General features: G+C 50.0%; 7 protein-coding genes across 7 annotated transcripts; 5 read left to right on the forward strand and 2 right to left on the reverse strand.

The window, feature by feature from the left end:
• Window positions 1-1473: 1473 nt before the first annotated feature.
• On the reverse strand, window positions 1474-3249 carry HOO65_090291 (APC amino acid permease, variant; the record flags this gene model as incomplete). Its single annotated transcript, XM_071004496.1, has 3 exons — window positions 1474-1995; window positions 2069-3019; window positions 3106-3249. The coding sequence occupies 3 exons, from the start codon at window positions 3247-3249 to the stop codon at window positions 1474-1476; spliced, it is 1617 nt and encodes a 538-aa protein (XP_070856177.1).
• Window positions 3250-5160: 1911 nt separating this feature from the next.
• Window positions 5161-6540, forward strand: HOO65_090292 (DNA-directed RNA polymerase I subunit RPA43; the record flags this gene model as incomplete). The annotated part of the gene is made up of 1 exon (XM_071001676.1): window positions 5161-6540. One exon carries the CDS (start codon window positions 5161-5163, stop codon window positions 6538-6540), a length of 1380 nt encoding a protein of 459 aa, XP_070856178.1.
• A 784-nt stretch (window positions 6541-7324) lies between these two features.
• On the forward strand, window positions 7325-9416 carry HOO65_090293 (putative transporter MCH2; the record flags this gene model as incomplete). Its single annotated transcript, XM_071004474.1, has 2 exons — window positions 7325-8845; window positions 9150-9416. 2 exons carry the CDS (start codon window positions 7325-7327, stop codon window positions 9414-9416), a joined length of 1788 nt encoding a protein of 595 aa, XP_070856179.1.
• Window positions 9417-11110: 1694 nt separating this feature from the next.
• HOO65_090294 (putative copper amine oxidase protein) lies at window positions 11111-13649 on the forward strand (the record flags this gene model as incomplete). The annotated part of the gene is made up of 2 exons (XM_071004457.1): window positions 11111-11478; window positions 11564-13649. 2 exons carry the CDS (start codon window positions 11111-11113, stop codon window positions 13647-13649), a joined length of 2454 nt encoding a protein of 817 aa, XP_070856180.1.
• A 669-nt stretch (window positions 13650-14318) lies between these two features.
• HOO65_090295 (uncharacterized protein) lies at window positions 14319-15208 on the forward strand (the record flags this gene model as incomplete). Its single annotated transcript, XM_071004586.1, has 3 exons — window positions 14319-14550; window positions 14657-14935; window positions 15123-15208. 3 exons carry the CDS (start codon window positions 14319-14321, stop codon window positions 15206-15208), a joined length of 597 nt encoding a protein of 198 aa, XP_070856181.1.
• Window positions 15209-17563: 2355 nt separating this feature from the next.
• HOO65_090296 (uncharacterized protein) lies at window positions 17564-18434 on the forward strand (the record flags this gene model as incomplete). The annotated part of the gene is made up of 2 exons (XM_071004587.1): window positions 17564-17705; window positions 17785-18434. 2 exons carry the CDS (start codon window positions 17564-17566, stop codon window positions 18432-18434), a joined length of 792 nt encoding a protein of 263 aa, XP_070856182.1.
• A 592-nt stretch (window positions 18435-19026) lies between these two features.
• Window positions 19027-20579, reverse strand: HOO65_090297 (Mitogen-activated protein kinase spm1; the record flags this gene model as incomplete). Its single annotated transcript, XM_071004515.1, has 5 exons — window positions 19027-19631; window positions 19719-20033; window positions 20108-20174; window positions 20265-20397; window positions 20467-20579. The coding sequence occupies 5 exons, from the start codon at window positions 20577-20579 to the stop codon at window positions 19027-19029; spliced, it is 1233 nt and encodes a 410-aa protein (XP_070856183.1).
• Window positions 20580-21776: the final 1197 nt, after the last annotated feature.

A 21776-nucleotide genomic window follows, 5' to 3' on the forward strand; every position in this document is an offset into this window, starting at 1 on the left:
TGCATGTCAGAAGTAAGACAAAAAAAAGAAAAAACAGCAACTGCCCACAAGTTCAGCCGAACAAAGGATGGGTTACGTTCAGCAACTTAGTATTCTTTTCAAAATAAAGTATAAGGAGTAATTGCTACTTGGAGTGTCTTGTAAGTGAGAAAAAAGCGAGGAAATTGCCTTTTAGTGTCTGGCCTCGAGGATATCGAGATATCGAGATAGCCAGATAACGCCATAGCATCATAGGAAAGGGACGTAGTAAATCGGGGGATAGAAGTCATGTAATAATGCGAGACATTACATCGGATCACCATCAATCGGCCTTGGCTCACTCTTAGGCAAACCGAGTTTTGTACGAAAAAAAAAAAAAAGAAAAAGGTCAACTGACAGACATGTTGGATAGTTTCTTGGCCCAAACAAATTTATGCAAGCCAATGCTTCAAGTCTGATGCATTGGCACGTTTAACGCACGCACGCACGCACACACACACACACACACACACACAATACATCTTTTTTCCTCTTCCTGTGAAAGCGCAAAGTTCCTGGCCTCAAACATAAGCAGGAAAAAAAAGTAGACCAGGAAAACGCAATGGCAAAAAATCCTCCTTTTCTTGTGGTCCTTTTTCTTCGCAGCCAGCCCAACTGCTTTGGTTCTTGCGGAGATGAGCTTGGGCTTTAGCGCTGGTAGAGAAGCCCAGGATTTATTCACGACCCCCCGTTAGGCCTAGCTCGGCTAGGTCCTTGGAGGGGAAAAGCAAGAAAGCAAATCCCATAAAGAAGCCCATGACCGCATTGGCGACGCTCCAAAATGCGGAGGAAAACAAACTCCAAGCTAACTGTGATTGTAACTGGAACTGGACTGGTGTGTGGCTTGTTCTTGCTGCCCTTGGTCTTCATGCCAAACAATGGCCGTGCCCTTGAAGTCAGTGCATGGTCATCACATCATTCTCGCCGTAGCCGGCCGCTGCTTTTTTGTCTGGGAAGAAGAGAAAGAAGACAAAAAAAAGAACCGTATTATATAATATTTATTATGATCTCAATGCCATTTTCTAGAAGCTAGGATGAATACGACATCTTTCTGTCTTTAGCTCCCCCCCCCTCTTCCCAGCGCCGTATTCAATAAGAGCCTTGCTGCAATACACAAACACAACGTGAATTAGCCACAACTAAGCCACCCGAATCCTTGCTACATAGATATTACAATCCCACATATAGCCCAAGAAAGCCAAACTGGAGAGAACCCCATACAAAAGAAAACAGGGAACGAGGGACTTGACCTTGACCTTGACCTTGACTTAATTGCGGTCTAGAGACAAGAAGGGGCGACAGCAAGATTGAGAAGCAGACAAGGCAGGCCTGTCAAGTTAAATAAGAACCTAAAATTACTAGTACAATATTTCAATACAAAACACATAGCTGTAAATTACTAATGATACGATACAACAAAGCAAACAATGCACCCCCATCCCTTTTCTCTTGTGTCTAAGGCGTTTTCACATCTGGGGAAGAAGCGCTCTTCTCTGGTGCAGATGGCAAGCTGGACTTGTTCATGGCCCGGATAGCGTCTTGAATCTCCAATGACGGTCCCACAAACCAGTGACGGGCGTATATAACCCAACTGCCTAGTGTGCCAGCCAGCAAAATCCCCACAGCCACGGGCGTGTAGTTGAGGGTCTCGGTGGTCACGGGGTTGGCATTAGGGAGGCAGAAAACGACGGTAATGAGCGCAATCCAAAGGCAGCAGACGATACCAACTGGGCGGGAGAAGCCATGCAGGTTAAACGGACCCTTCATTTTCTTGAACTCATTGTGCCAGATGAGGCCGGCCATAACAGGCAGGCCGTAAGAAATGTATAGTCCAATGGTAGCAATGGAGGTGGCAGCAGCATAAGCTACGGTTGAGCCAAGAGAAGGGAGAGCCAGGATGAAAGCGAGCAGAATGGCCAGCCATATAGCTCGGACGGGGACTTTGAGGGAGGAGTTGACGTTATCAAAAAACGAGTGCTGCTCGGGGACGAAGAGGCGGGAGGGTTAGCCAAGCTGGTCCGGGGGACTGGAACGACAAAAGACTACTTACAATTCCGCCATCGCGAGCAAAGGCATACATCATGCGGCTGTTACTCGTGATGCTAAACAGTCCGCAGTGCCACACACACAGGCAGATAATGGAGAACACAGCCACAGCGCCGTCCTCGCCCATGCAATCAACGAGGATTTGCAGAACAGGCTGGCCGTATGGCCCGTCCATCGTGCGGTCTAGATCCTGGATCGAAAATAGGAACGACAACAAGACGAAGAAGCCAAAGATGGCCGAGCAAACCACACTTGAAACAACGCCAATAGGAGCACTCCACGAAGCGTTGTGGGTTTCCTCAGACAGATGGGCCGACGCGTCGAATCCAGTCTGAGTGAACTGCGACATTAGCGCTCCAATTAGGACCACGTATGCGGGACTGGCACGATCGCCCCAACCCTCATGGCCGTCAACGCCCGTACCATCGACAAAGTGGCCAAATACAAAGCTAGCATTTTGGTGCGTGGGTGCTTTGACTAGCACAGCGATACAGATCGATGTAACGCCCACAGAGTGCAACAGAATGGAGAAGTTGTTGAGGTGACGCAGAGTCTGAGAACCGAACGTGTTGATGAGACCGTGGCTGAGAAGAATGGCGGCATATATGCCGATGGTCTTGGCCTCGGTTGGCTGAAAGTCTGGGTTCTTGACAGTGATGGCGGTGGAAATCAGGCCGGCCAGACCGAAACTAATGCCTGTGGTTACAGCAACTTGTCCTAGGAAGTTGAACCAGCCCGTCAGCCAGGCCATGAAAGGAGCCCATTTGGGAGGGGCGAGCAGCGCGGCCCAGAAGTAGGGTCCTCCGGACGTCGGCAGAGCAGAGCAGACTTCGGCCATAGCGGTGGCTACGGAGATGGTGGCTACAGAGATGACTAACCAGCCGATAGACATGACGGCCGGGCCACCGTTAGCCAGACCATATCCAAAGAGAGTGGTCAAGCCGGTGATGACGCTCTGGGAGATAGGAGGGTTAGAAGAAGCAGTCAAGGTAGGGCTTGCTTGGTCGTAGTGACACGTGACTTTGTGGGCAAACAACTTACGATAATGGAAAACGATACGCCAAAGTTCTGCAGCAGACCCCAGCTGCGATTGAGCTCTTGCTCATAGCCAAACTGCTCCAACTGGCTGCGATCATTGATAGCGGTCGTTGACGGACCAGCCTCGCTACGCGGCAGATCGGTCATTTTGAGGAGGGGATGAGCAAAGAAGTGTGTGAGAGATAGAGAGAGAGAGAGAGAGAGAGAGAGAGAGAGTGTGTGTGTGTGTATGTATATGCTATGGAGGAGGGAGAGGGTCTCGTCCTTGTAAAGAGCACTTTTCGCCCAATGGTTTGCAGTTAACAACGAAGGGGAACGAGGCTACGTGCGCAACGCTGTATATCTACATTCAATAGCCTATGGGAAGTCCCTCCTTTTGTCCCTTTCCGTTGCTTGACGCTTTGTTATCAATACGACTGCCAAAAAAACAGGGGAAAAACAAGCAGCAAGAACGGGCATATATAAAGACTATCGAGCAATGAGGAAGATTTGGAAAAAAGTGGTAAAAGAAGTGTACAAAAAAATAAGTAAAAATAAAACCAACACTTGCCCCATAATGCGGAGCTCGGCGTCTTTTTATGTCGACGCGGAAATCTCGAGCTTCTTCTCTATCTGCAAATATTCGTCATTAGTTGAAGCCCATTCTCCCAATCTCAGTATCAGTCTTCTCCTGCCAGAGGAATCCCTTTACACACTCGAAGGAATCCCGTTTCCATGCTCAAATGGGCATCTCTACCGAGACCACTGTTATATCTTCCGTGCATGCGCATGGGCAAGAAGACTACAGAATCCATCCAGATAAGCCAGCCAGAGTCTGGCTCAGCAGAGACAAGACAAGACAAGACAGGACACGACAGGATGGGATAGGACAATTCAAGCATCTCTTACTTTAAGCTTCACTTAATCAGACCCTGCTTAAGTGTTTTCTCCCCTGATAGGAACGTTTTTTGATAAACAGCAGCCCCACAAGGACGATAACAGCCTGGAATTGTCGTGCCTTGGGGAAAGCCTAGTGCAGCTAGTGCCCCGTGGTGTGGCAAGCAAGTGGGGAATTATAATGATGGCGGTTGCTGTTAGTGCAGTCTTTATACCAGCTGCTAGGGCGAGTTATAGGCACTGCCTACTATATAGTTATTTCTCTTCTTTCTCCTCTTTCTCGCCTTTCTCAGATTCTCTGGGGGTCTCGGGCTCTTCCAATGCCCTTGCCCCCCCATTACCGCCGTAGGGTGTTATCGCTTTTAATGTCTTATCGTAATTCCCCTTGTCTCCGCACTAGCCCCCCGCGAAGTTCTTTTTAATGTAACGCAACGTATCACAGATTCCCATTGAGACGCCAAGGGAGACCTAAGTACAGACCTCAAGGATTGACGCCCGGCCCGGCTTTATCAGATCACATTCCAGGACAGCCAATGAGTCAAGATGCACCGAGCGTAGCCTGCCAACATTGCACAATCTTTACTACAATGGGATGACACTATATAAAGCCACAAGAGACGTAGAGTTGCCTGGAACGAGCTTGATTCTCTCCATCGCATCTGCCTTTATCTTGTGCGTCTCTAGGCTCAGAGAATCCCAGTAGTTAGTGTAGGCACTGCCTATCTTAGCATCTATAGTGCGTACTTCTTATTCACTATCTAGCTTTCTAGCTTATCACCCAACCCCGACAATTACGGTCCGCGTCCCCCTCCTTAAGGACTACTCCACTTAAATGCTGTGGCACTTAGACGCGGAATGCCCCGCTTTGCTGTGGCGTCTCGTCGAGACAACTGCTGATAAGATCAACGAGCGCCACATTAATTTTGTTAGCGATAAGATCGCAAGTTCTGCTGCTATCTTATCGATAAGCTCAACTTTTTCTTTTTTTTTCCACTGACTGACCTAGTATTCAACTCTTTTTTGTTTTGCTAAGCTTCCCCATATGACCGACCACTCTCCTTGCGGCAACGAGCGACGATAGTCTTACTCTTCCCCCTTGTGCTAAATTGGAGCATGGTTTTCTTTTCTTTAATTTAATTTCCCTACCGATCAGCCGCCGCGCCCACCACGTTGTAACCAGCCATGTCCAAATCCTCCGAGAAGAAACGCCCCCGTGACGAGGAGGCCGACGCTGCGGCTGCTGCCAGCAAGAAGCAAAAAGTCAAGTCACACGACTCTAGCAAGAAGAAATCGAAGAAGGGCGAGAAGATTGAGGCTGCGGTCCAGGCTGAGCCCGTAGCTGCGGCTACTGTCGCTGAACCTACCGGCAAGGCTGAAAAGAAGTCCAGAAAGAGTAAAAAGGCTGCTGCCAATGCTCAGACCCAGGCTGAGACTCCCTCCGATACCTCGTCATCCGAAGAGGAGGAGGATGTCAAGGAGGCTGCGACTAAGTCTGGCGCCGATGATTCTACATCGGATGAAGACTCGTCTGAAACTGATGACTCTAGCTCAGACTCTGGCGACGACAAGAAGCCTGCTACTACCGCTACAACTACCTCTACTCTCTCCACTACCACATCCACCGCCTCAACATCCATAGCCGACCGCCCTCTGCAGTCTATCGAAACGAAACCGCCAGGCAACGGCTACTTCAAGCCAGCATTTGCGCCCAAACAGCCCGAGTTCCCTCTGTACACTCAGACTTTTTCCATCAAGACCAGCCTGTTCCCCGTCGGTTTTGATAAGCCCGCCGCTGCCGCCGGCACACAGCTTCTGGCGCCAATGGTGAACCGCTACAGCAACCTCTACCACGGCGTTCTGCTAGCCTACCGCAATGTCATTGTTTCGCAGTGGCCGTCACGTATCGGCGCTTCCGAGACTAACGCCCAGCCTGTCAAGCTGCAGTCACGCGACGAATTTGCCGCCGGGTTTGCTTGGGTCACAGCGGACATGGACTTGTTTGTCCCGTCTGTAGGTGCGTGGATGGAGGGCGAGGTGGTACTTCAGACTGAGGGCCACATTGGCGTGGTGTGCTGGGGCCGGTTCAATGCTAGCATCGAGGCGTCACGGCTGCCCCGAACATGGCGTTGGGTGGCTGCCGAAGAGGCCGAATTGGAAGATGACTCTATGGAGTTGGACAACGGCACGAGCGAGGGTGCTGCTGCCCTGACACCGCAAACCACAGGGTACTGGGCCGATGAGAACGGCACGCCAGTTGACGGCAAGGTTGTATTCCGTATCAAGCGCTTCGATGTTGGTGTCCGTGATGATCATAGCTTCATCAGCATCGAGGGCAGCATGCTGGATGACAAGACCGAGGCCCAGGTGCGTACTGGGGAACTACAGCGCGAGGAAAACCGCCGCGCCAAGTCGTCGGGCTACCTGATGGGCAGCCGTAAGCGTGTCATTGACTTTTCTGTTACAGACTGCGGTGTGCAGGAGGAGGAGATTCGCGATATTAGAAGTCAGATTGACTGGCGTCGTGCCCGGCCACCGACACCGACGTCGTACTCAATGACGTGAGAAGAAGGGAGAGGCTGGCAAGAAGCAGGGGGTAGGTAGTAGAGAGGAAATAGACGGGACTAGACCGAGGGACGAACCGGGGAGAAGCAAGAGAGAGACCGAGGAGAATCACATGAAAAGACAACATCTCATTGGCATGGGGTGGGAAAAGGGCCAAGATCAAGGCATGGCCAATAGAACGCCGCAGGCCTCAAGTTTTTTGCGGCACATCAGCACTGAGATGTACATATTTTGGAGTTTTCTTTTTTTTATTATTATTATTTCCGTGGGGTGTTGCAAAAGGATCTTTTCTCTTTACTAACTGCATGCAACATATTCTGAAATCTGCATGTAGTAAGCATTGCCGTTGGTCACGGGTGCTACGGCTGTTGTTGTTGTTGTTCTGCTGCTGCTGCCTTGGCCTAGACTTGGAGCAGCCGTTCTGGCTGCTAGAGCACGGCCTCCAAGCATATATCTGTGCGACCCCCTTGAAGCTGTGACTCCGACTTGGTTTGACTCACGATTCACGATAGTTGGGTTTCCTAGTGTCATTAACAACCCCTTCCCCCTTCCTCCCCCAAAAAATTGTCAAATAGGCTAACTTAATTGGATGCTGTCCCTACTCGCCCGCTGTCACTGGTGCTTGTCATAACTTATACCCGCGTTATTCCCGCTACAATTTCAAAGCTTCCTCCGAACTGTGAATAATAAAACACGGCATGTCCTCCTCCCCTTGCTCGTCTTTCTATCTGTCTTTTGTTTCTTCCTCTTCACTTACCCCCCCCCCCTCGCTTTCATTGCTATCATGTCAATCTCGTTGGACCTTTCCAAGCCTTCTATAGCAGCAGAAACAGCCCTATCACGGCCCGTTCCTAGTGTGTATGATATGGGTAACATCACCAGTCCCAGCGCCCGTTTCCACGAGAATACGCCCGCTGCCCCCCTATCAGGATCAATCCCTATCAAAACTGCAGCTGAAGCTCCTGCCCTTCTCCAGCCAGATGGGGGCTACGGATGGGTCTGCACCGCATGTGTTGCTATCATTAATGGGCACACCTGGGGCCTGAACAGCAGCTATGGTGTGTTCCTTGCCCATTACCTTAAAGAAAACACATACCCCAGTGCCACGCCGCTGCATTTTGCCTTTGTTGGATCTCTTAGTATTTCCTGTGCTCTTCTGATCTCACCACTTGCCATCATGTCCACCCGCCACTTTGGCACCAAGCCAACCATGTACATTGGTGTTGTTGTCGAGGCTACTAGTTTAGTGTGTGCTAGCTTCGCCCACAAGATCTGGCATCTGTTTCTGACACAGGGATTTCTCTTTGGTGTTGGTATGGGTTTTTTATTTGTGCCTAGCTGCAACGTCATCCCCCAGTGGTTCACCACCAACCGCTCCCTAGCCAATGGCATATCGGCTGCAGGGTCGGGTATGGGTGGTCTCTTGTACTCTCTTGTATCTGGGGTAGTTATCAGAAAGCACGGGGTGGCTTGGACGTATCGTATGCTGGGTATCACGGCATTCGTAGTCAATGCCTTCTGCACTACCCTTGTCAAGGACCGACACGCTGCTATCGGGTCCCGCCAGAATGCCTTTGATACTAAATTGTTCCGCCGTTTGGAATACTTTCTGCTGCTGGCCTACGGCTGGTTCTCGCTTCTGGGCTACATTGTTTTAATCTTTAGCCTTGCTAACTATGCTAACAGCATCGGCCTTGGTGCTTCTGATGCCGCCCTGATCAGCGCCATGTTCAATCTCGGCCAGGGTATAGGTCGGCCCTTTATCGGATACTTTAGCGACCGCTCAGGGCGGATCAACATGGCAGCCTTCATGACGCTTATCTGCGCCATATTTGTGTTTGCTATTTGGATTCCTGCCAAGTCCCTTAGCGTTCTTATCTTATTTGCCATCCTCGGCGGTGCGGTAGCGGGGACGTTCTGGACCACCATAGCACCTGTCACAGCAGAGGTTGTTGGCCTAGCGGATATCCCATCGGCCCTTAACCTCATGTGGCTTGTTTTAGTGCTGCCATCTACATTCAGCGAGGCCATGGCGCTCGAAATTGTGGCTGGCACAGGCAAGTATATTGGGGCTCAGGCATTTGTCGGTTGTATGTACGTGATAGCGACTGGGTCTTTGGTGGTGCTGCGAGGCTGGAAGATTCGAGAAAACATGAGGACTAGTGCTGCTTCGACATCATCAAGCGAGTCATCTGAGACAGCTGTCGAGCTAGCACCTGAACTGGCAATGGAGAAGGTGCCTCAAAACGAGGTGGGCTTGGTCGCAAATGTCGGGATTTTGCGGTATGCGTTCGCCATGACGAAGGTGTGAATCGTAAAGGATAAAAGCAAAAGTGTTTGTATGGTTTGTATATATATGCGCTGGTAATATTTCGGGCCGTGGATGAAGAGTTGTTCTCATGCTAGTAGAGGTGGATAGATCGTAGATTTTAGTATATAGTGGTAAGTAGACACATAGTTATATGTCGAGCCCTCTTTCCATGGATGAAAACAACGAATGCCATGCAACTATTTGCCAATTAACGAAGCTTTAAATCAAGCATGTCAGCATTACTATTATTGTTTCTTCGCTGAATTAACTATGAACTATCTGCCTCTTTTCTTAATAGTTCACATCTTCGCATCCTCCTCCTCCCCCTCTGCACGAAAGGGACATTTGCGCGATCCTACACGCAACATTTGCAACAGATGGGCAGGTCGTCTTCAAGGAGACGACAGGCACAGTTACAGCAGAGGGCGTTCATGCTCCAAGACAACTTGGTCAATTCTTCGAGAGACACGATGCAAATTTAAAGACCGTAAGTGAGCTAGCCGTCAAGCCCGAGATACGGCGTTTGCTCGCCTTGGCTACGCCAGATATACTATGGACTGACTGACGTTCTTCTGCGTAGAAAACGTAGGACTAACGAAAAGGAAGACGATTCCACAGAACCAAGTGCTGAGTTGTGATGCCGGAAAACAGCAATGATGACCAGTTCAGTTTCGGAAATTTATTTTCGATAGGGTTGATTTTGTCTCGGCCGCCGCGGAATGGCCTTCCACAAAAATAAATACAGGAAACAGCAAAATTGTTTATCTCCTCTACATTGTCGTCAAGGAGGAGTGCAGCATTACCGGAAAAGATGATGTCCCATGCTCTACCCATGTATCTACGTACCTACGTACCCATGTACCCTCTAAACATAAAGATAAGATCCTCCATAAGTTATCATCACGTTATGTGACGAATCAGGCAACAGCTGCTTTAGGACTGGATGGTTTTATTTTTATCCTTTTATCTCAGTAGTTGCCTTTCCTGGGAAATTCTATGTAGATAAAATCGACTGATATAAAGGCACATTTGCAGACCACGAAAGCAAGAAGAACGACACGGAGATAACAGGGTAGCAACTGTCTGTGTATGTATGCTATGAGGGAGGGGGCCTTGGGATCAATGAACGAGTTAGGAAGATGTTGCCGAGATGGGCAAAGAAGTACTTGATTACACGCATGCGCTATATTAGTTATGCCCAATATTGAGTCTCACCAAGCCCTTCTTAGGCACTCCAAAATGGATGAACTTGGCAAAGCGTGGTTTAGGCTTAGACTCTCAAGTATGTGTGTGGTACACATTCTGTTGTCTCACACCGTACTTACAAACGCCAAGTTAAACTTCTATCCCTCCTATAACCTTGTTGCTCTCCACCGTTGCACGAGAATGCCAAGCTACGGGACGAGGAAGCACAAAAGCTTCCCTGCCAAGCTGGGCCAAAGCTTCCTGTCAACTTAGCCATAAATTACGTATTTCACGAACTCAAGGCCTAACCTCCCCCACCCCTTTTATCATATGGAGCGGGGAAATGCCGCCCTATCGCCACCAAGGCCTTCAGGATTAAGCTAGAACAAATTACCTATAGTGAATCCTCATATCGCATATCGCAGCCGCTAATTCGTTACCCATTCTCGGTCGACTATCTCACCCCTGGCTTTTGGGTTGCTAGGACAGGAAGAGAGGCTGGACATGCTAGTGCTACCAACTTGCGTGGCTTCTGTTATCGGGAGCTCTTAATTCTCTTTTCTATCAACTCCGCTTCGGGTTCTTGTAGGTTCCAAAACTTTGACTAACAGCATTCCAAGGCTTAGCATTCCTAAGGTCTCTCATTGGTCACTAATTGATAGCCTATCTTCCTTTATACTTACAGCCTGTCAACTTACATTTACGCACTAGTGGTGTCTCTAGTGCTGTTCTTTATCTCGGCCTTTAGGTTGATGCGGAAAGAAAGATGACGGCTGCTTGTCTTGCGTCGAGATCGCCATTTGGCCGTTATGAGTGGCGATTATTAGCGAAGTAGAACAAGATCCCCTTCACTGTATTTGGCCACTTGCATCCTATCTCACCAGCGTCCTCCGCTCTCGAAACATATAAAGATCAAGCTCTCTGCTTGCTACGTCTGTCTCTTGGTTGTCTGTCCTCTCCAACCAGCCGCACTGCAAATTTCACGAGATACACTTGTGTCTTCTGGCTGCCAGTTTCGTTCTGCACTTCTGCCTTCCCCCATTTTACCTGTTTGTCTCTTTCTACCTTATCAATATGGTCTTGCCTTCTACCAAGGGCCTGGCCGCCGCCGTCCTCCTCCTTGGCACCCTTGCCCACGAGGTTGCAGCGCGTCCAGAGCCCAAGAGCACTTGGGTTCACAAGGGCCCTGCTCGCAAAAAGATGTCGCAAAACCTCAAGCGCAACCTCGAGGGCAGTATGGGCGTCAATAACCCCATTTATCGCCGCGAAGACAGCTACCCTGACTGCAAGGAAACTCTGGCTACCAACATCACAGCCCCCAAGACCAACATCTGGGCTGCACTTACTGAGAGCGAGGCTGCCGGCCTAGTTGCTTGGATGTTCGACCAGCCAGACCTAAATCTCACCGTCTCTGAAAATGCGACCTCGTGGGATAACACCATGTAAGTCAGAAGATAAAAGATGGGCGTACCAGAGGAACTCAACACAGTTTGCATTGACACAGCCTTACTAACATCTGGCCTGCAGTATTCTCGTTGAAACACTTGCTCCCAATAAGTCGGATGCTCTGAGCTACATTGACGGTAATGCCACTGCCCCTGTCAAGTATGCCCATGCTGTCCTAGACTACCGTTCCAGCGAGAACCCCTACTACCAGGACATTGTCATTGGTCCTATCCCTGTGCAGAATGGCACCACGAAATGGGAGCCGCTGACCTTCCCCTACACAAAGCAGAACAATGGCCGTGTGCGAAACTTGGACGCTGATTCTGATGATATTCTATACACGGAGTGGCTGTACAAAATCGGCGCGTCCATTGCGGATATCACCCTAGACCTTTGGAACGGCACTGTTATGGGTCTTGACAATGATACTATGGATATCTGGGGAATTGACCCGCTGTGGCAAGACAACGACCGCATCATTCGCTGGGATGGTTTCTGGAACTACCCCAGCTCCGGCCTTGACTCCGAGACGCTGCTGCCGCTCGGTCTCTATGTGCAGAGCGATATCACCGGCCGTGACCCGAGCAAGTGGGAGCTCAAGGGTTGGCTATACAACAACATTTACTACAATTCGACTGAGGAGTTCCGCCGGGCTTACTGGAGCAAGGGTTTTGTCAAGAACGGCCCCAACGTTGAGGGAGACTGGGCCAGTACCGATCAGCTTGGCACGCCATTCCCTATGGACTCTGCCCAGCCGCCCGTGCAGGTAGCCCCGGCCGGCAGTCGCTACAGCCTGGATCATGATGCCCAGTACGTTGAGTGGATGGGCTTCAGCTTCTACATTGGCTTCTCGCGTGATGTGGGCATGACCCTGTATGACATTCGCTATGAGGGCACTCGCATCCTTTACGAGCTTGGTCTGCAGGAGGCACTGGCCCACTATGCTGGAAATGACCCGGTCCAGTCGGGCACTTCGTACCTAGACACATTCTACGGTTTTGGGCCTTACGCATTTGAGATGGTCAAAGGCTATGACTGCCCCAGCTACGCAACCTTCCTCAACTCGTCGTTCTACGTCAGCGAGACCACTCACACTCACCTCAATTCTATCTGTCTATTTGAGACTGAGGCCGACTATCCCATCCAGCGCCACTCAAGCTCCAAGTATATCAGCATCACCAAAAACACACAATTCACTGTCCGGTCGGTGTCGACAGTTGGCAACTACGACTACATGTTCTCGTACACTTTCTCTATGGATGGCTCAATGGCCGTTGAAGTGCGTGCCTCGGGCTACATCCAATCAGCCTACTATGCTCACAACGGAGACTACGGCCACCGCATTCATGACAACCTTTCTGGCTCCATGCACGACCATGTGTTGAACTTCAAAGCCGACTTCGATATTCTAGGACTCAACAACAGCGTTCAGATGCTCAGCACGGTGCCTGTCAGCAATCATTACCCCTGGAGTGACAAGCCGCGGAACACAATGCAGGTCAAGCGTTCGTTCTTGGACAATGAAGACCACAGTCGCTTCAACTGGGCTGAAAATGGCAAGACGCAGGTCCTTATCGTCAACGAGGACAAGCCTAACAAATATGGCGAGCTGCGTGGCTACCGCGTTCTGCCCTACACGGGGACTTGCCACTTGACGGTAGAGAACTCGAGCAATCTAGTTAATGCCGCGCACTGGGCCGAGTACGACGTGCAAGTGACGCGACGAAAGGACACTGAGCCACGATTGGCACATGCGTACAATTCGCAAGATGTGATTGACCCACCCATTGACTTTAGCAAGTTTTTTGATGGCGAGGACCTCCGGAAGGAGGATCTGGTTATGTGGCTAAATCTCGGTATGCACCATGTGCCTCATACTGGCGATTTGCCCAACACCGTCTTCACTACGGCCCACTCTGGCATTCAGTTCATGCCTAGCAACTACTTCCTCGTAGACCAGAGCCGCCGCACCAACAACATGATACGTATTCAATATGGCAACGGCACGGCAGCCCAAGTAGTGGACTTTGGCCAGAAGACTGAAAACTGCACGCTAGACTACGAGCCGGCCACTGTCGATCTGTGGCAGTACAAGGGTGACGTAGTGGTTCGCAAGTTCCCATACGACCCAAACAACCCGTACTACGAGACAGACCACATCGTTTAGGCGGAGAGATCAAGATAATGAGAATCACAGGGGAGGGTGTGCAAAAGAGGGGAGACATAATGGCCAGCAATTAGTCCCACCTCCCCCTAGTCCTACGTCAGCTTTCTTAGGTTCTTTTGCCTGTGGCTGATCCTTTCTCTTTGTGGACGGTGTGTTATCGCTCACCCATGATCTTTATCACTCTCTATTATCAATCTTCCCCTTTTTTTCAGGCAAAAAGCAAAAAAAAAAAAAAAGACAAAGAGGCGTGCTGAGTCTGACTTGGCCTACTATTTGACCTTGCGTTAGGCTCAACTCAACTCACCTCTCGTGTTTGTGTAGCCATAGCTACCGTGAAGAACAAGCAGTGAGGCTCAGACTCGGATAATATCAACGCTTCCCTGCAGCATTCTAAGGCTGTATGTATAGGACAAACAGCAAGATTAAAATAGATGGGCGTATTCAGGTCCTGGTACACAAGACCAGATTCGGATGCTGCTATATGGCAGCGGCATCTGAGGCTGCGAGCCAAGAGATTGTGAAATGTTGACGACACGATTGAATGATAGCTTTTAATATATAAGATTCTATGCCCTTCCGCTTCTTCTTTTAATTTTCTTTCCACCTATCTCTCTTGCTTGCTCCTATGCAATTATCTCTATTCCTTATTCTTGCATCCTCACCTTGACCATGCGCTTCCCCGCGACATTCACCGCCTTGGCTTCACATGTGCACAACTCGCCTCGGGCTGCAGCTCCAGAGGATGACTCAGATGATGCTGTCCAAACAGCCGTGCCCGACTCTGATATTGTCGACGAAGAAGATAACGATGATAATGACGACGAGGAAGACAACAACGAAGATTCTTCTACCTCCGTATTCAACACGGCGACGCTTAGTGTCGAAACAATTCTAGGAATCCGTACGTGCCTTCTCTCCTACTCACTGCAGCCCTACATTTACCTCTCCTTGCCTTGTTCTCACCGTATGCTGGCTCTCCACCTTATGCTAATCCTCCTCTCCTGCAGCCACCGCCACCGAAACCCACAGTTCTCTTCCCTCTTCTACAGATGCCGAGCACTTTTCCTCCAATCCATCCAACGCCTCCAAGGCCTACTATGCCTGGATAGCAGCGCCTGTCTTCTTTGTTGTGCTCCTAGGCATCATCGGGTCCTGGGAGTTCTTCTTTTTCCAGCGCCGCAAAAAGCACGCAAAGCCCACAGCCACCACGACACCCTCGGCAGTGCATCTCTTGAGTGGGAGACCAGAGATGATGCTGTCTCGGGGATCCATGAGGGATACCATAGGTGGGTCTAGATCTGGGGATTCTGCGGGGGGTCGACGGGGTCTCTACCTAGGGGATTGGGCATTATAGGGCCAGAGGGAAGAGGAGTGCCACTAGGACTAGGGTCGCCAGGTTTCGCATCAGCACACAGCCTAGAAAGACCAGCACCAGCGGTAGTGCGCGGATCTAGAGTTCTTGATATAAGACAGCTGAGAGAGGAGACACGCGAGCCAGAAACGGTACGAACGTCCCCACCGGGCCAGCCAAGTACAAGGGCAGCAGAGGCTTGAGCTGAAGTGAGTCTTGGCGCAATGTTAGCTGGTGTGTGCACATAATTAATACAAGGACAAGGGAGAGGTGAAAATCAGACAGGTTGTAATATCTATATTGGGGAATAGTGTAGCAGATAGAAAGATGTATATAGAAAGGCGGAGACGGGAAAACGGGCGGATAATATTAGCGTCGTGCCCAGTAACAGGGCTTTATTTCTTCACTGTTCTATTGGTACAGCTATGTATTACATGCAGCCAAGACACAGCGGATCCAGTTTGTGCGATTCCTAGATTGTAATACAGCGAGCAGTTGTGGGCTTTTGAAATAAGATATGCATGCGTAAACATTGCGAAAAAAGAATAAGTAACGGAGATAGAGGACAGAAAGAAGAAAGGGAAGAGACATGAAGGCCAGGGGAAGACGAGGAGGACGTCACCGTTATCCAAACCAAAACAAGTAATTACCACCAGCAACTCTTGTACTACCAAAAAGTACGGTCTAAAAATAGCCTCGAGTCTCTTGGGATTTCTCGAGTGTCTAACCCTAATACGATAGAATAAACACCACTCGTTTTTCTTGATTTTACTTTTTAGTCCCCCTTCCTCAAGCGTGCCAGCCTGCAGTGATCTTCTAGATTACTAGGATAAGAAGGGGATCTTCTGCAAACTGCATAGTGTGTCTGCTCGCATGGAGCTGAAGGTTGATCAGAACTAGACACACGAGCCTAATGCAGAATAACGAAGTCAGAGGGAAGATGATGTTCAACACAAGATGGACATGTGGGCAGCGGCTTTCGAAGAAAATAAGATGCTCGCTAGTGAGAAAAGCTCGCTTGATGTCGATTTGACCCCGTACCTGTACTTCATTTCAAATCTTCATGATAGCCTAGTGGGAATATCCCCGGCTTCACCTTTTCTTTTTTGCTATGGTGCACGTTCCTGTGCTCATCATGCACTTTTCTCTCCTCTGATACCCAGCTCAGCACCAAAGCCCCAACCCCAACCCTGACATAACCCCCCAGTCTTCATACTTTCTTCTTTTTGTTCTATTGCTCCCTTTCTTCTTCTGCTTCTTTTCTTCTTGCTGTTCCTGGGCCCGTGCTTTGTCTCGCTCTCGCTTTCACTGTGCTTTGTGACTCTTTTTTGCTGCCTTCTTAGCCTTGAAACAAACAAACTTCCTAGCTTGACAACTTGTCAAAAAGCCAAAACCCTGGCTCTCTCCTCCTCCCCTCCAAAACAACCGTGCCACGGTCTTGTTAAACGCATGTTGTAATAGGCTTTTGTTTCGTGACAAGCTTTTTTGTGTCAACTGTTTTGTTCTCTTTCCCAACCATGCAGCGTAGCCTAGCAATGTCCAAGCTTTCTTGGCTCAGTATAAGCACAGGATAGCAGCCAGGAGCACCGGCGGCCCGGTAATTTCAGGCAGGAGAAACAATCTATCTGTTGACTGTACAGCTCTGTCTTTCAGCAACCCCATGTCCTCGTGTCTCTGTTGTTCTCACCTCGTTGTATTCGTCTGTGGTCTCTGCCTTCTTGTTACACTACTGAGACTGAGACCCGAGCCTCCTCGTCGACTCTCCTCGTCGGCGAGGGAGAGACATATTGGTTGCGAGGTTTTAGCCAGCCCGTGCCCTAGTTCTAGGGGCGGTTCTTCGGGTCTAGCGGGATGGAGCTGACACTGCAAAGTAAACGAAAAAGTAACAGTGAGAAGCAAGAGAATACCGGAGGTCGGAGGCGGGGATGGGGTAACGAGACAACAAGTGACCATGGTGCATACACTTACATATAAAGCTGGGCAACACTGCTGCTAGCTGTCCAAGTAGTCCTCAGCCACTTCATGACCACCATTACCACCGATTTCTTTTTATATCTCTCGCTACAACCCTCTGGTGTTTTCTACACTCTTTCCTTCTCGCCAAAGCAGCTAGCCGTATTTTCCAATCTCTTCTTTCTTTTTTTCTTTCCGTCTTTTCGTATAAGAAGAGCCCCCAGCCCTTTTCTTTATCTCTCCTTGCAGTTGTTGATACCTTATTGACTCTTATTCACCCTTACCTCACCTTGCGTTGCGTCTGCATATAACCTTTTTTCCCTTTTCTTTTTTTCAGTTTAAACGCCCGCCACCCAATCAAACACTGCCACCACTTGCCGCCTTGCGCTTAAGTCTGCCACTTTATTTTTACACTGTCTTATTTGCTATATTTGCGTGCAGCATCTGCGTGTACGTGTGTTGCGCTGTGTTGTGTTATATACAGCGTATAGCCCTGGCTGGCCAGTTATCTCACCGTGATCGTCACTGAACCCTTCCTCTTTGTCCTACTCCTTATCTTCCACTTCTTTTTCCCTTGACATTAAGAGGAGCTTCTTCGAACTCTGGCATTATGCATTTCTCCACAGTAACCTTCCTTGCCGCCCTTCTTGTTAGCCATGTTCATGCGCGTGCTGTGACGCTGCAATCCCGCTTTCCTCCTTCCTTCAACCGGACGCCCAAGGAAGAACCGGCCCTGCCTGTGTCTGGTGTGTGTAAGTTGACCAAGTGCCACCGCAGCCCTTACCGTTTTCTTTAAAACTTACTAATACTTCCTTTTCTCCTCGCACACAGCACCTGAGCTCCCTGCTGTGCCTGAAGGTCTAGTCCTCAAGCGTATTGTTCTCGGCCACGGCTACCAGAACTACACCTGCTCCGGCGAAGGCGCTACTGCCGAAGCCACCGGGGCCCTCGCCGTGCTCTATGATGCTATGGCATTGTACCCCGGCCAGAGCCCCTTCTCAGTATCACTCGAGCAGTTCCTTGGCCTCACAGGGCCGGCATTGCTTCAAACAGCAGTACCTCTCGCAACCGCACCCAACACGCGTGTTGACCAGTCCGCCGAAGGTGCATCAGCAGATCCCTTCCCCAAGGCACCCGTAGCACCCCTGGATCTGAGTGCAGCCGGAGTGCAGCCGCCGCTGCCATATGTCGGTGTGCACTTCTTTGATGCGCAAAAGGTGCCTCGCTTTGAGCTGACTAACGGCGAGAAGCTGCTGGCAGCCAAGCTGGCATCACAGCCAGCTCCGGCTAATGCAACCGCTGGGCCGAATGGAGAGCCAGCGGCTCCATGGCTGTATATTGGCGATGTTGGTGGCTCAGTGTGCCTTACTGCCGGATACCGCGTCGAAACTGCTGGTGGAACACCCCACACCTGCAGTGGTGCTGGCGATGATAGCTCTGTTTATACGGCGTACTATTTCCTGTACGGCCCTCCCAAATAGACTTGGAGAGGATAAGGAAAGGGGACGGTGAAGGCGTAGAATTTCTAATGTCTTGGGCTATGCCCTAGAGAGGGAGGGATAGACAGACGGCGTTATTTGGTGATTGTTTTTGAACTTTTTAATGTGTGGTTTTCGGAATGATGGCATTGGCCATCCAGTGTTAGTTATCATTTGTTGTGCGTCTAATTACCAGAGTTTGCTTAACTTGACGTGTCGTTTTAGCTGATCTATTTTGTTTTTCTTCCCTGGCTGTATCGTGTTGGTCAAGATAGCAATAGCAATAGTTAGTATCATTTGTACGCTTCAGCTGCAAAAAATAATCAAGAGCGAAAAGATGACAAGAACAGACGACGACGGAAAAGAATCCGGCAGAGAGTTTCATGATATTATATGTAACAACAAGTTCAACCTAGGTGTGTAGATGGATATATGACGTGCGTGCTATGCACACCCAAAGGGCTGACTGAAGCCGACGGGGGCAATCTAGAAGCTCAACTAGAGGCCAATGGAGAAAAAAAAAAAAGACAGCCTCTCAGCCATGGATGTTTTACGTTTGTGTATGAATGTTTGTATATGTTCGTTTGTATCAGATCTATCCCCGCGCCAACTCGGCCTCCAAGCCCTGTGCTTGGGCCATGTACTCCTGCGGCCGTGGGTCCTCTGACGTCCAGCCCCCACCCTGGGGCATGGGAACCTGAGCTGGCTGGCCGGCTGCGGCTGCACCTCCAGTCTGGGCATTAGGCACTTGGCGAACAATCTCACGGAAGCGGTAGACCTCGGCGAGGATCATCTTGCGCATCTCGCTGACATCCTCAACAACCTCAAAGTCGAAGTTGAAGGTGGTGGGACACTCGGGCTCATCCGAAGGGTCGTGCCAGATGGATAGATAAGGGTGCTCCAGAGCCTCTTCAACGCTGATGCGCTGCGAAGGGTCGAAGGCCAGCATGCGGTCCAGCAGATCAAGGGCTTGTGGGTTAGCGTTGGGAAAGAGCGAGGTGAAGTGCTTCTTAGGCATGTAGGGCAGGTTTCGGACGTATTCCTGGGCGCGAGTAGAGCCGATGCGGCACAGGGTCTCTTCGTTGGGAGTTCCGAGGATGTGGAGAATCTGGTTCAGCTGGTCAACGTAGTCACGGCCCTTGAAGAAGGGACGGCCACCAAGCAGCTCAGCAAGAATACAGCCAACAGACCAGACGTCGACTAGAGAGAGAAAAAAAAAAAAAAAGAAAAGAGTGGTTAGCCGAGAGGTCACTGTTTTTCTTTCCCCATGGCAGTGCGACTACTTACTAGCCTTAGTGTAGCTCTGGAAGCTGAGCATAATCTCGGGAGCACGGTACCATCTGGTGGCAACATACTCGGTCATGTATCCGGCGTTCTCATCGGGGTCAATGGAGAATCCACGGGCCAGGCCAAAGTCGCAAATCTTGAGCTCGCAGTCGGCATTGACCAACAGGTTACCGGGCTTCAGGTCACGGTGGAGCACATTTGCGGAGTGGATGTACTTGAGACCGCACAGAATCTGGTAGATGAAGGACTGGAAATGGGCGTCGGTGAGGGCCTGGCCGGAGCGGATAATGGCGGCAAGATCGCATTCCATCAGCTCTATTGATATGGCGAGAAGGTTAGTGGGGAATGTTTCCAAGGGGGAATTGGCGGGGTGGGGGGCATCTGTTTACCTTCGTAGAGGTAGGTCTCGTTGAAGTTATCGGGACGGGGGATGTCCATGTCGTAGAGACAGGTGATCTGAAGAATGGGCGCATGGGCGTGTTAGAAAAGCTAGAGCAACAAAGGCGGAGGGAAGGGGAGGGGGAGACGGAGATGGAGATGTCTTACATTGCGGTGGCCACGGAAGTGCTGCAGTAGCTTTATCTCACGTAGAGCGCGCTTGGCGAGAATCTTCTTGCTGAAGACATTGGTGACCTTCTTAATGGCAACACCTTCGTTGGTGAAGTTGTTGACGGCGGCACTGTGGAGAAGAGAATTGCGGTGTTAGATCGGGTGCGGGATGCAGAGGGAGGGACAGGCAGATACTCACCAGACCACGCCATAGGCGCCCTGACCCAGCTCCTTGGTCACAGTGTAGCGCTCATCCACATAAAAGTCTTGGTTGAAGACCTTGAAGACCTTGCGACCCTGTACTTCGGCCATTTTGGGAAGGGACGAAAAGCGGTGGTAGAAAAATTAGGTAGTTGCAAAATGCGGGAACGTCAATCGAGGTCGAAGTCGAGGTCGAGGTCGAGGTCGAGATCGAGATCGGGGCCTTGTCGAAATAGGGAGGCACGCGATAAGGATTGTTATAGTAGCAATGTGCGGGGTCTATAGAAAGCGGAGATGTGGTCTGTCTGGCTGCACGTTGCTTGGTGCCTTGAGGTTGACCAGCAGCGTATAAAAAGCGAGAAGAAAATAGAGGGAAAATGGACGAAAAAAGGAAAAAAAAAAAAAAGAATAAAAAAAAGGGAATATGTACTGCGGCTGCCGTGTTTATAACGAAGCAAAACGTCCAGAATGATACGATGAATACAACAAAGGTCAAGTGCAAAAATGAGAAGTCCAAAAGATCAAGCAAAGAAAAGCAAATAGAGACAATGAAAGAGAAGAAAGAGCGGGCCAATCACAGTGAGATCAGCGTTGTAGTGGTGAGGGGGAGTGGTCGGTAGGAAAACAAGAACAAAGACGAGGGAATCGCTGCCTTTTTGATGTGATGTGATGGTGTCGCAAGAAGGAGTAAAAAAAGAAGCAGATGATTTATTATTCTCTCAATGTTCCAGTGCAAAATAACCAAAAACAAAGGAAAATGAAAAGTGTCATCAAGCGTCAAAAAATAGCAACAGTGGCCGAGCAGGTTCGGTCCGGGCACACAGGAAGAGAAGAGCAGTAATAGCGCCTTCCACCACCCTTACCAAGATGAGAGAACACGGACAAGGACAAGAAGGTTCGTCGTTTCGGCTTAGACAGAGGACCGGGGGCAAAGGAGGGAGGGGAGGCAAGGCAAGGGGTCTGCGATGGCTTCTTCCCCCTTCTCTCTTCTAACTCTTCTTCTAGCGCACTTAGCCCTGCTTGGATTTCTTCTTCTCAAGTCTCTTGGTCAGGCTTTACTTTACGTCCAAGGTCTTCGTCCAGCACCTCTGCTTAGTGCCCCTCTTCTTCTAGCACCCTCGTCTAGCACCTTTGCCTGTGTCGTGTCTAGGATTGGCCTTTACGCCGCTCTCGCCCCCCTTCTCCCCCTGGAATTAGATGCCTAAAAAAAACATCTGCCAAGCTGAGGGGAGAGGGACGGACATGTTGGAAGTGTAGGCAAATGTCATTCATTATTATGTCTCGTCTCCTCATGCTCTGAGTCCCCCG

Source organism: Ceratocystis lukuohia (assembly GCF_044167205.1).
Source record: "Ceratocystis lukuohia strain C4212 chromosome Unknown Supercontig9_pilon, whole genome shotgun sequence".
Lineage (NCBI taxonomy): Eukaryota > Fungi > Ascomycota > Sordariomycetes > Microascales > Ceratocystidaceae > Ceratocystis > Ceratocystis lukuohia.